This window comes from Capricornis sumatraensis, chromosome 12, assembly GCF_032405125.1.
Source record: "Capricornis sumatraensis isolate serow.1 chromosome 12, serow.2, whole genome shotgun sequence".
NCBI lineage: Eukaryota > Metazoa > Chordata > Mammalia > Artiodactyla > Bovidae > Capricornis > Capricornis sumatraensis.
This window is the reverse complement of record NC_091080.1, coordinates 22,038,357-22,051,618: the sequence shown is the minus strand read 5'-3', so window position 1 is coordinate 22,051,618 and position 13,262 is coordinate 22,038,357. Positions and strand designations below refer to the sequence as shown.

Here is a 13,262-nt window from a genome sequence, read left to right as displayed (position 1 = left end):
TCATCATGATTATCTGGGTTGTGAAGATCTTTTTTGTACAGTTCTTCCGTGTATTCTTGCCACCTCTTCTTAATATCTTCTGTTTCTGTTAGGTCCATACCATTTTTGTCCTTTATCAAGCCCATCTTTGCATGAAATGTTCCCTTGGTATCTGTAATTTTCTTGAAGAGATCTCTAGTCTTTCCCATTCTGTTGTTTTCCTCTATTTCTTTGCATTGATCGCTGAGGAAGGCTTTCTTATCTCTTCTTGCTATTCTTTGGAACTCTGCATTCAGATGCTTATATCTTTCCTTTTCTCCTTTGCTTTTCGCCTCTCTTCTTTTCACAGCTATTTGTAAGGCCTCCCCATACAGCCATTTTGCTTTTTTGCATTTCTTTTCCATGGGGATGGTCTTGATCCCTGTCTCCTGTACAATTCATGAACCTCATTCCCTAGTTCATCAGGCACTCTATCTATCAGATCTAGGCCCTTAAATCATTCTCACTTCCACTGTATAATCATAAGGGATTTGGTTTAGGTCATACCTGAATGGTCTAGTGGTTGTCCCTACTTTCTTCAATTTGAGCCTGAATTTGGTAATAAGGAGTTCATGATCTGAGCCACAGTCAGCTCCTGGTCTTGTTTTTGTTGACTGTATAGAGCTTCTCCATCTTTGGCTGCAAAGAATATCATCAATCCGATTTCAGTGTTGACCATCTGGTGATGTCCATGTGTAGAGCCTTCTCTTGTGTTGTTGGAAGAGGGTGTTTGCTATGACCAGTGCATTTTCTTGGCAAAACTCTATTAGTCTTTGCCCTGCTTCATTCTGCATTCCAAGGCCAAATTTGCCTGTTACTCCAGGTGTTCTTGACTTCCTACTTTTACATGCCAGTCCCCTATAATGAAAAGGACATCTTTTTTGGGTGTTAGTTCTAAAAGGTCTTGTAGGTCTTCATAAAACTGTTCAACTTCAGTTTCTTCAGTGTTACTGGTTGGGGCATAGACTTGGATAACTGTGATATTGAATGGTTTGCCTTGGAGACGAACAGAGATCATTCTGTTGTTTTTGAGATTGCATCCAAGTACTGCATTTCAGACTCTTTTGTTGACCATGATGGCTACTCCATTTCTTCTGAGGGATTCCTGCCTGCAGTAGGAGATATAATGGTCATCTGACTTAAATCCACCCATTCCAGTCCATTTTAGTTCACTCATTCCTAGAATGTCGACGTTCACCCTTGCCATCTCTTATTTGACCACTTCCAATTTGCCTTGATTCATGGACCTGACACTCCAGGTTCCTATGCAATATTGCTCTTTACAGCATCGGATCTTGCTTCTATCACCAGTCACATCCACAACTGGGTATTAATTTTGCTTTGGCTCCATCCCTTCTTTCTTTCTTTCTGGAGTTATTTCTCCACTGATCTCCAGTAGCATATTGGGCACCTAATGACCTGGGGAGTTCCTCTTTTGGTATCCTATCATTTTGCCTTTTCATACTGTTCATGGGGTTCTCAAGGCAAGAATACTGAAGTGACTTGCCATTCCCTTCTCCGGTGGACCACATTTTGTCAGACCTCTCCACCATGACCCTCCCGTCTTGCTCAGATGCTCCCTTTCTCTGGCTCAGTTATCTCCTTCTCAGACTGCACATCTGTCACTCCAAAAGTCTCTACCATTTTTCAGTTTCTCAGAGGTTAGTGTGCTGACTCTTTCCCCTCGCATACAACATAGCCCCAGTTTCTCTTTCTGGTCTCATATCTACAAACTACTTTATGCACTTGATCCCTAGACACAGTGACTCACTTTCTGATTCTCAGTCAGGCTGCATTATTTTCAGCTTTCTGTACCTTTGTACCTGTTCTTCCTTCTGCCAGATATGACCTCATCACCTGCCCTTTTCTCAGCTGGAAAGATTCTTGCATATCCTTTAAGAAGCACTTCCAACAGTATCTTCTCTGAAATCACCCTGACCTCTGCCAGGGGAAGCACTCTGCCCTAGCGTACTTTGAGTCTAAATATCCTAAACGTTGTGTTGTAATTCTTTATTTGCATGTTTGTCTTCTATATTTGATGTAAGGCCATTGCTACACAGAACCTGGCAGAATACTATTTATGCAATAGTTGCTCAGTAAATGTTGCTGAATGAATGAACACTGTAACCTGTATTGATTTCCCCAGTGTGATAACTCTAAGAACTCCTTCTGCTTATACCAATCAAATTGCTAAATTACCTTAGATTATTCTTCCAATGGTTTGAAGCATGTTTTGGATTCCAGCAAAGTTAAACAGAAATGCCCCAACCAAGGTACATAACTTTTCCAGCCTCAGTTTCTTCATCTGTAAAATAGGGGATAATAATAATAATAAAGTGTTGCTGTATGAAATAAGTTAATGCATTAAAATATTTAGCACAATGCCTGACATATAGGATGCACTCAAAGTGGGAGAAGTATTTCATAAATTGTTACATTCTACATCTATTCTTCCCTAGCAGTCTGAAGGGTTATTGTTGGTATGAAGTTGGTATGAGAACATACATGTGTAACCACGTTGTAATGCACTATGCAAACTTAGTTACTTTATTTTCACTATCTCCTCAACTACATTAGAAGCCTGTTTCAGCCTGAACATGTTAAGTCCAGTCCTCAGCAAGGTGCACAGTCTCACCCAGTTCAACTTTTTTCCTTTTTTCCTTTTTCATTAAAAAATATTTATTTGGCTGAGCATGCAGGATCTTTGCTCTTCACTGTGGCATGGGGACTCTTTAGTTGGGGCATGGAAACTCTTAGTTGTGGCAAGTAGAATCCAGTTCGCTGACCAGGGACCAAACTCAGGCTCCCTGCATTGGGAGCTCAGACTTTTAGCCACTGGACCCCTAGGGAAGTTCCCTCAGCTGTTTTCTTGTGAAGTCTCCTACCCACTTTCTTCTCAGCACCCATCACAGTGTCACACATAAGGTAGGTGTTCAGTATAATTTAAAGATGGTAACAGCTCTTGAGTTAGCAAGGCCTTTAGCTCAAAGTGAAGTCTTCTGCATTCTCTTTGCCTGCTGTTTGTTTGGTGTGACAATGTCAACGTTTTGCCTTGCTCAATGCACTCCTGATATTTTGGAGATGTGCTATAGTTATATTAGCCTTTGTTTGGTGGTAGTACCACTTCCCCTTTTGGCATGCATGACAGAGAGGCAGCTTTAGCCAGTGTCATAATTTCTTCTCTTACTAAACACATAGATTATGCTTATGTAACTCTTGCACCAGCCCAACCTAAAGGAAATCAGTCCTGAATGTTCATTGGAAGGACTGATGTTGAAGCTGAAACTCCAGTACTTTGACCACTTGATGCCAAGAGCTGACTCATTTGAAAAGATCCTGATGCTGGGAAAGATTGAAGGTGAGAGGAGAAGGGAATGACAGAGGATGAGATGGCTGGATGGCATCACCGACTCAATGAACATGAGTCTGAGTGAACTCTGGGAGTTGGTGATGGACAGGGAGGCCTGGTGTGCTGTAGTCCGTGGGGTTGCAAAGAGTTGGACACGACTGAGCAACTGAACTGAACTCTTGCACGGGAGAACAACCCAAAAAGGGTTTGATTTGGGTCCTTACTGACATTTTGGCCAGTGTATCGCCAAGATGTGAGTTTTCTGTTTAGAATTTATTAAGGTGTGGTAAGAAAACATGCCCACTCCAGCATCCTTGCCTGGAAAATCCCATGGAGAGAGGAGCCTGGTGGACTGCAGTCCATGGGGTTGCAAAGAGTCGGGCAGGACTGAGAGACTAACACTAACTAATAAAACATGGGCGGGAGGGAGGGTTAGGCTTTCAGGTATTGATTGAATACACAGGTGTGGTTACAACAAATCCAGATAGGTGTACCCACAATCTCCAGAAGACCTATGCAATTCTGGAAAGGGTTTGAAGCAGTGTACTGGAAAGCTATGGTTTTGCCAGTAGTTATGTATGGATGTGACAGTTGGACCATAAAGAAGGCTGAAGCATTGATGCTTTTGAAGGTGGTGTTGAAGACTCTTGAGGGTCCCTTGGACTGCAAGGAGATCCGACCAGTCAATCCTAAACGAAAGCAACCCTGAATATTTACTGGAAGGACTGACGCTGAAGCTGAAGCTCCAATACTTTGGCCACCTGATGCGAAGAACCGGCTCAGGACAAAAGACCCTGATGCTGGTAAAGATTGAGGGCAGGAGGAGAGGGGACGGCAGAGAATGAGATGGTTGTACGGCATCACCGACTGACTCAATGGACGTGAGTCTGAGCAAGCCCCTGGAGACGGTGAAGGTCAGCGAGGCCTGGCGTGCTGCAGTCCATGGGGTCACAGGGAAAACGAAATACACGAAGACCGGGCCATTAACCAAGAAAGAGTGACACCATCAAAGGCTCCTCACACCCTTCAGCATCTCCTGAAGTCCCTAGCACTGACGGGACCGTATGGAGCCGCCGGAGGCCTGTCGGGGAGTCCGGGGACGCGCCGCAGGTGAGGGCGAGGCGCGCCCCGGGTCACCGCCGGCAAGCGCTCCTCCCCGCCGGCCCCGGGCACGGCTCCAGGCGGCGGGGACCGCCACCCCAGCGGGCCCAGGGCCGCCCCGGCCGGCCGAGCCGGGCGCGCCGGGGGAAGGAATTTCCGGCGGACTCCGCGCGCCGCCGCTTCCTGTCCCCCTCGTCGCGCCGCCTCACGCCGCCCGTCCCGCAGCGCCGCTCGCCGCGGACCCCCTGTCCCTGCGCTCGGCGACGGCCCCCATGCAGTCGCGGCTCCTGCTCCTCGGGCCGCCTGGCGGCCCTCCGGCCGCGCGGCGCGTGCGGCTGCTCCTGCGGCAGGTGGTGCGGCGCCAGCCGGGAGGCGCCGCGCCGCGCTCGGAGGCCAGGCTTCTGCACGCAGGGGCGGGGGCCGGCTCAGGTAACCCCGGGGCGTCCCGCGGCCGCGCTCGCCGCGCGCGGGCCCTCCGCGTCCCCGCGCCCCCTCACTCCCCGCGACTTCCTTGGGAAGGAGCGCGGCTCCCTTGGGAAGGAGCGCGGCTCCCTTGGGAAGGAGCGCGGCTCCCTTGGGAAGGAGCGCGGCTCCCTTGGGAAGGAGCGCGGCTCCGGGAGCTCTAGTCTCCGCCTCTGTCTGCTGGGTAGCGCGGGGCCAGGCGTTTGCAGTCTCTGAGCCTCCTTCTGTGATGCGAGGGGCCTGGCTTTAGGTTCCTGATGATCTGAAATGATGCTTTTTCCTGACCCCAGTGGTTCCTTCACCATCCCACCCCGGGATTCTGACTTAGATTACTGTACACCAGGGGTTCATGCAGCTGCCCTCAGAGGCTGCGGAAAGCTGGGCCTGACCTTGCTCTCCGAGTCCCCAGGACCTGGATGGAAGTCAGTCCGTGCCATGTTCCAGCCAGGGCTGGCGGCCGCTGAGAAGTGTACATTCTCGCCAGAGAACCCCTTCGTTCTGTTTTAAACGTATCCGTGAGGCTTTCTGTCGAAGTTCTGCTTGGAAGTTTTCTTTTCTCCCAGTTCACGATGTTCTAGAACCCAAACCGCAACTTGATTTAGTTTAAACCCTTAACTCTATGTGATTGAGGTCATGGAGACCTAGGAAAGAAAAGTGACTTCCTGCAGATCACACAGCTAACCCTTGGCAGTGAAAAGCCCGAGTCCTAACCACTGGACCACCAGGGAATTCCCTGCTCAGATTTCTAAGCAAAGTATTTCCTGGCTCTGCCCGGGCTGGTTTTAGGGACTCTGTTTGTGCTGGAGTTAGATCCTTTGTGCTGGTTAAGGAAAGGAGGGTGTATGTTGTTGCTTCACTTGAGTGGCAGAGTGATTCTAGGGAAGATATTCAGTGTCGTTGCCAAGAATAAGGGAGATTTTCACTATGAAATTGCTAGTTTCGTTGTTTCTCTTGCACGCTGCTCCCCCCACCCACCGGTAATTTTCCTTGTCAGAAATGAGGGAGATTAAGTCCTATCCATTTGATTCATTTCATTGAACAAATGCTTTTTTCCTTTTTCCTGTATAGAGTTTTATTTCATGTTTTGCTCCTTTATCAATTATTACGTTTCTAGGATTTTTTTTTTTTTTCTTCTTCGTTCTTGGAGCTGTTTGTTTCTCCTTTGCCTTAGCAGAGGTCAAAGATCTATAACTCAGGCTTTAGAATGAATCAGCCTGGGTTGGAGCCCATTTCTGCCCTCTGTGTGTGTGTGTGTATATATATATGTATTTGGGGATTTGAGAGTAGGTTACCTAATTTTGTGTCCCAGTTTTCTTAACTGTAAAATGAGGATAAGGAAAGTATATTAGATATGGTTGTTGTGAGGATTTAATTAGTTATTAGGGTCCCTGACATATATTAATGTTCAAAGTTAGCTTCTTTATTATTTTTAGTATATTTTCAGCTATGTGAGATTTATTGTTTTCTTGGCTTTAGAAGAAATGAAAACAGTTCCTTTTAGGTTTGAACTGTGAGAACTATCTAGGTAGGCTGTTGCCTGTGTGTGTGCTGAATTGCTAAGTCGTGTCTGACTCTTTTTGGCCGATGGACTATAGCCCAGCAGGCTCCTCTGTCCATGGGATTTTCCAGGCAGGAATACTGGAGTGGGTTCCCATTTCGTCCTCCAGGGGACCTTAGCAGGGTTAAGTCATGTGAACTTTAAATAATAATTGTTCTTTGTACATGAATAATGCATGTTGACTATAAAAACATTTAGACATGACTTCAAAATGTGTATTATGTTGAGCAAATCCAAAGTACAAGCTTTGCTGCAAATGTGAGACTCACGTACACATTACTAATGACGTGTTCACTTCTTAGACTCAGTCACTTAGCATCATGACGCAAAGAGTAAGTTATGTTAACCCTACTTGCCTTGCTACCACAAAGATTCTTAAGGTTGAAGATACGAGGACTGAGGATAAATGTACCTGGAGACTCACCAGAGATCTGGACTTAAGTAAAAACAGCTGTGAGCCAGGTAAACAGGCAGCAACTCTGGGCTTCCCTAGGATGTAACACTGGCCATCAAGGTTGGAGTGTCCCCTTTTGAACCAGATGTCACACATAGACAAATGTAAACCACAAATAGCAGTGTGCCGTAATGAATTACAGTTTAGATTGGGAAGATGTGCTCAGCTGCACTCAGCCATGTGACTGGTAACTCTTCTCTCTGCCAGTAATTGACATTGCTTCCTAGTAGTTTGGAAAAAGAACAACACGGTACATAAACAATAGATATAAATTATATACTATTTTTATCTCTCCTAGGCTGTATGTATGTCTTATTTATTTTTATGTTCCTTTTTGTGCCTGTCAACTCGTTGTACCTAATAAGCATTCAGTGTCTTATTATGTTCCATTTCATACAGAGGGACCAGGAGTGACTGGAATTTGCTGTGTTGGCCTTTAAGATAGGAGCTTTATAAAGCCTGAGAGGCAGAGGAAAGAGAGGGTCATTTTGTTTAAAAACAAACAAACAAAAACAAACCCAAACCCACCGCTTTTTATCCTTTGTCTAAACATCCATAATTTGTAAATTCTGCATATCTCTTTACACTTCAATTAGTTGTATTGTCTCTTGGTTTTAGAACAAAGAGGTTAACAAGGAGGTTAGCTGCTGCAGAGTTCTTTTGTTGTTGTTGTTTTGGCTGGCTAAGTACCTGTGGTACTTAGTTCCCTGAGCTGTGCTTGAACTTGGGCCCTCAGCAGTAAGAGTGCAGTCTTAACCTCTGGACTGCCAGGGAATTCCCTGCAAAGAATTTTTCAATAAAGATTATTGTAGTGTTTCCTCAGGAGGAGACAGATTAGTTCAGTAGGACTCTCATGTCAAACAGGCACAGGTCTATCATGGATCAAGTGATAATATGGAAACATAACTCTGTAACTCCACTTTGACATTTTGAACACCATCCTTTTATACTGTTACTATTAAAGGGTTTCACTACTTTATGACTTTTGTGTATAAGTTTTTTAACAGAAGTATTTAAAAATTCTGTATAAGAAATCTACGTTTGTTGTAAGTAAAATACAGAGAAGTCCTCTAAAATGGACTGTTTCCATGTAGATTCATGATTGTCTTTTTTTTGTGTTAATGTTACCAGATTTTTTAAAGTGAAGTGAAGTCGCTCAGTCGTGTCTGACTCTTTGCGACCCCATGGACTGTAGCCTACCAGGCTCCTTGGTCTGTGGAATTCTCTAGGCAAGAATACTGGAGTGGGGTTGCCATTTCCTTCTCCAGGGGATCTTCCCCACCCAGGGATTGAACCCTGGTCTCCTGCATTGTAGGCAGACGCTTTACCATCTGAGCTACCAGGGAAGCCCAGGTTTTGTAAAATAATATGTATATTATTATGTATATGAATACAAATTTCTTTTTAAAAAAGTGAATCATGTATGTTTTATAATTTATTCTCAGCTATTATTGTGAATGTATTAATATGGTGATAAATATTGCTCTATATGGTTATTTTAAATAAGCATTAAGTTCATATATTTATCCATATGATTTATTTTACCAGTTTCCTATTCTTAGACATTCATGTTATCTATTTTTAAACCTATAAATGGTGTAATAAACATCCATCCGTATATATCTTTGTGATTTTAAGATTATATCCTTAGTTTATAATAGAATTAATGACTTTGGGGAAGGGAAACATAGAACTCCTGCTTCAATTCAGAAATATAGTGTAAAGGGGAAAACCTATAGGTGTGTGTGCGCAAGTCTTAGCTCTCTATTTACTAGGCATTGAACTTTGGAGGAATTATTAACTACTTTGCACCTGAGGACAGTTGTAAGCGAATAAATTGCTAGGAAAACAATTTATTGGGAACACAGAGACTAACCTGGAAACTGCTGATAAATTTGGTTTCCTCTTGGGTCTAAGTTTTGTATTAAAAAAAAAAAAAGACACTTACATGGTTCTTAACTGAGGTAATTCCCCTTCCCCAGGGGGCATTCAGCAATGTCTGAATGCATTTTTTGGTTGCCCTCACCAAGAGAAAGGGGGTGCTACTTATATCTAATGGGTAGAAACCCTTGAATCTGCTAAACATTCTACCATTCTACAGGACATCCCCTCACAATAAAGAATCATCTGGCCCAATAAATCAGTCTGTTGAGAAACCTAGAAGTAAGCCAACTTCTTTGGTTGGTTTAGTTCAAAGTTGCAGGTCATTGAATTGTGAATCTGTTTCAGAGTTGAATGTCCTAAGGTGTGTATATTAATTAACTTGATTTGTAGCCTACAATTTGGCAGGCAAGAATCATTGGATCTCCCATTGTAGAAGAAGGGCTGCCCATGGATGTGCCTGAAATATGTAACTAAGAAAAGCATTTTTGAGAAAGATAAAGATCTTGGCAATAGAACAGCTTTGAACTATCTGAAGAAAATACCCACAATTCTCCTGGGTTGGCCAAAAATTAAATAAAAACTATCAGTCATACAAAAAATGTAAAGACTTACTGCTGCTGCTAAGTCGCTTCAGTCGTGTCCAACTCTGTGCGACCCCATAGACGGCAGCCCACCAGGCTCCTCTGTCCCTGGGATTCTCCAGGCAAGAACACTGGAGTGGGTCGCCATTGCCTTCTCCAATGCATGAAAGTGAAAAGTGAAAGTGGAGTCGCTCAGTCGTGCCCAACTCTTAGCGACCCATGGACTACAGCCTACCACGCTCCTCCATCCATGGGATTTTCCAGGCAAGAGTACTGGAGTGGATTGCCTTTGAAACTATCAAATAAACTTCTGGCAGAGCTATATACTACAACGTTTGTTGATTAAAAATTGAAGAAAGAGCAAAATCTTTTTGATATTCAGTCCACACTGATAGCCATAAAGGAAAACAGAGGACAGAGGATAGAGGATATAATTGGTGAAATTCTCTATGGACAAAAGAGTAATTGACAAATCTTTACTATAAAATAATACTTTAAATTAAAAAAAAGTGCTCTATAAAACTTGATCAAGAAGTCCTTTTGGCTTAATTTTATTCTAAAGCTAATCACTTGATGAAAATTTATGACTATTAGTATTATTTTGATTGAAATGTTTGTTCTCAGAATATCCTCAGGGTCAAAATGTCCTGTATTCCTCTCTGAGTATGTGTCTTCTTTGTAAAATAGGAATAGTGACACTTGCTCCACCTGCCTTTACTATACAAAATTGGTTGTATTAGTTAGCAGTCATGAGGTTTTCAGTGACAGAAATATGTACAGAAAAACGTGTCATGGGTTCACATAGATGAGCAGTCCAGTGACCTCAGCCTCGGCTAGATGCAGGATGTCAGAATTTCTTTAGGGCTTGGGCTCTCCGCCTTTCCCTTGGTTCCGCCACTCCCTACTCTTCCTTTGCTGAGTCTGATTTTCTGCTGTATTGGTTTGTGTCTGGCAGGCTGTCTTAAGGTGGTAGCAGTGATAGCCTTACTGACAGGCCTAGATTTTGACTGTCCTTATAGCTCACAATATGAGAAGAAGTTCAGTTCAGTTCAGTTCAGTTCAGTCCAGTCGCTCAGTCGTGTCCGACTCTCTTCAACCCATGAATCACAGCACGCCAGGCCTCCCTGCCCATCACCAACTCCCGGAGTTCACTCAAACTCATGTCCATCGAGTCAGTGGTGCCATCCAGCCATCTCATCCTCTGCCATCCCCTTCTCCTCTTTCCCAGCATCTGGGTCTTTTCCAGTGAGTCAGTTCTCATTGAAAGCTCAGTGCTTACATTTTGGCATTATTTGTAATGATAAATGTAATAAATGTTAAGCAGCATATTCGATAACAATTTATACTTTCTGTTAACTCATTCTTAGTTATTCTAACAATTTCCATTATGACTGTTTTATTAACTCGAATCTTTTTAAACAAATAATTGCACTTAACCAAAATGTTTTTGTGGTTTATTTGAAGAGAGGCATGCATTAATGTCTTTTGCTTATGTTGTATTACCTGTTGTGTAAGTATCATTTTTGTCTTTTAGGTTAATACTTATAGTACTTCACTTATATGAATCCTTTACAAATAAATGACTTGATTTTTTTTTACATTTTTGCTCAGTTTATTATATTTTTAATTACTTGATTTCTGAGCACATTAGAAGATGGGCTATTCTCAAAGAATGTAGAAAACGGGGCTTGAAACAAAACCTAATTAAGAAAAACAGTATTTGACTAAAAACTATTGGGTTGGCCATAAGTCCATTTGAGTTTTTCCATAAGACATTATGGAATAACCTGAAGGAAATTCTGGTCCAACTCAATGTAATCATTCATTTATATATTCATTTATTGAATACCTGGTTGGTTTGAGGTATTATTTTTGGCACTGGGGATACAAAAATAATTAAAACATAGACTTTGCTGACCAAATGCTATAGTCTTACAGACTGAACAGTGGTCTTCAAATGTTTTTCTCACTTAGTTCTTAGGTTTTACAAATATATATCCCTATGTACATTTTTAGGTGGATATCTAGAAATTTCCCTGATAAGTATAATAGTTGAAGAGCATGTTGTCTCCAATGTATTGTAAATATTGACATTTAAAACCAAAAATTGTTACAACACTCTTTAAAATGTATTTTTAAAATGTGTAGTCTGAAAAACAAAGCACAGCCTAGAAGCTGAGAGTTTTATTTGGTGGATTTTCTGAGGACTTCAGGGCCAGGACACTGCATCGAAGACGACTTTGAGAGACTGCTCCAGGGCCAAGCGGGGGAGCCAGCGTATGTAGGAGATTTTGCAGTGAAGACCAGGTGGTTAGAGCATCGAAAGGATGCTGTTAGTGAAGGAAGACCAGGTGTCTGCAGTTACGGGACGTCGTGCTTTCCTGGGTGTGGAAGGGCGCAAAGTAGCGCTCGCTCCTTTGAACCACGCTTCCGACAACTGGGGCCAGTACCCTCTGCCTTCTCACCTCATGTCCCCTCAGAGTGCACTTTCAAGGGTGGCTGTAGCGGTGGGGAGCTTGCTTCCATCCTGAGTCCCCTCAGGGCTCACCTTTGGGTGGGTGTAACGTGTGGCTTGATGGCTGCAACATTCTTTGTTTACTGATATGGCAGGCAGTATTTTAGTTCACGGTCTCTCCGGTCCAAAATATGACCAATGTTTGAGAGACATTTCACAACCAACTTTTGTCCCACATTGCTAGGAATGCTTATTCCTAGGTCAGGCAAAGGTTCTTGATATACCACTCTGGGTGCTAATTTCTGGATTAGACCCCATTGATAATTTAAAATCCTCTGGATCCTCTGATTTACTAGTCTATTATGATCCAGAAAATGTTTTCTCTTGTTGCTTTTTCCCATACGTAGAATTACACTGTTACAATTATCCTATTTATTTTGAAAATTGTTAGTATGTAGAATTATAAATGTGATCTAATACCTCAAGATGTTTAGCCATTATCAATTTTTTTGCCTGGTTACACATTGGGTAATGTAAGAGAAAAGAATCTTATAAAATAGATAGGATATAAGTAATACAGCTAATAACATTGGTAAAGTCAGGGTGTAGCAGGGAGACACAAAGAATGAAGAATATGGAAACAGAGAACAAATTAATGATTAGTATGACTCGTTATTAGTATAACTAGTTATAATTGGTTGCAATAAACCATCAAGTCCACAGAAAGCCAGCCAGAGAAGCCAAATTCTGAAAGGATCAGGTAGAGAGAAAAATGTTATATTTTTGTTTACAAAGGTATAGTTCATCAATTTGTTGTAGGCCATAGCATAAGAGGTAAGTTTTTTTTTTTCTGGATAACAAATATTAAAAGCCAATATGTTTCCGAAAAAGTCATAAAGTTATAAATCATATTTATCTAAAGACTTTCAGAAACTTGTATTTGTTAAAAAGTCCTTTTTATGAGTCTTCTTGACTCATTTTGTTGAACTATCAGTGTAAACTAATGATTGTCTATAAAGGACAAAACAGACTGGCATGGTTAGAGATTTGAGTACAGTGCAGTTGGCAAGAAACTATTTCTGTGACATGAAACATTTTAAGAGAACCAGGTGGTGCTAGTGTTACCCGCTTGCCAATGCAAGAGACTTAAGAGACCTGGGTTTGATCCCTGGGTTGGGAAGATCCCCTGGAGGAGGGCATGGCAGCTCACTCCAGTACTCTTGCCTGGAGAATCCCATGGACAGAGGAGCCTGATGGGCTACAGTCCATAGAGTCGCACACAGTTGGACACACCTGAAGCCACTTAGCACACACGCAGAATTATGACTGATAACATTATATCAGGGCATATATCAGATTTTAGGAATTCCATATAAATTTTGGAATATATTAATGACATT

At 42.6% G+C, this 13,262-nt stretch overlaps 1 protein-coding gene across 1 annotated transcript in view; it reads left to right on the top strand.

The window, feature by feature from the left end:
• The first annotated feature begins 4,740 nt into the window (after window positions 1–4,740).
• VWA8 (von Willebrand factor A domain containing 8) overlaps window positions 4,741–13,262 on the top strand; it is a 382,159-nt gene continuing 373,637 nt past the window's right edge. The window contains exon 1 of the mRNA XM_068984307.1: window positions 4,741–4,897. Coding sequence (XP_068840408.1) covers window positions 4,741–4,897 — 157 coding nt within the window. The remainder of the gene's footprint in view (window positions 4,898–13,262) is intronic.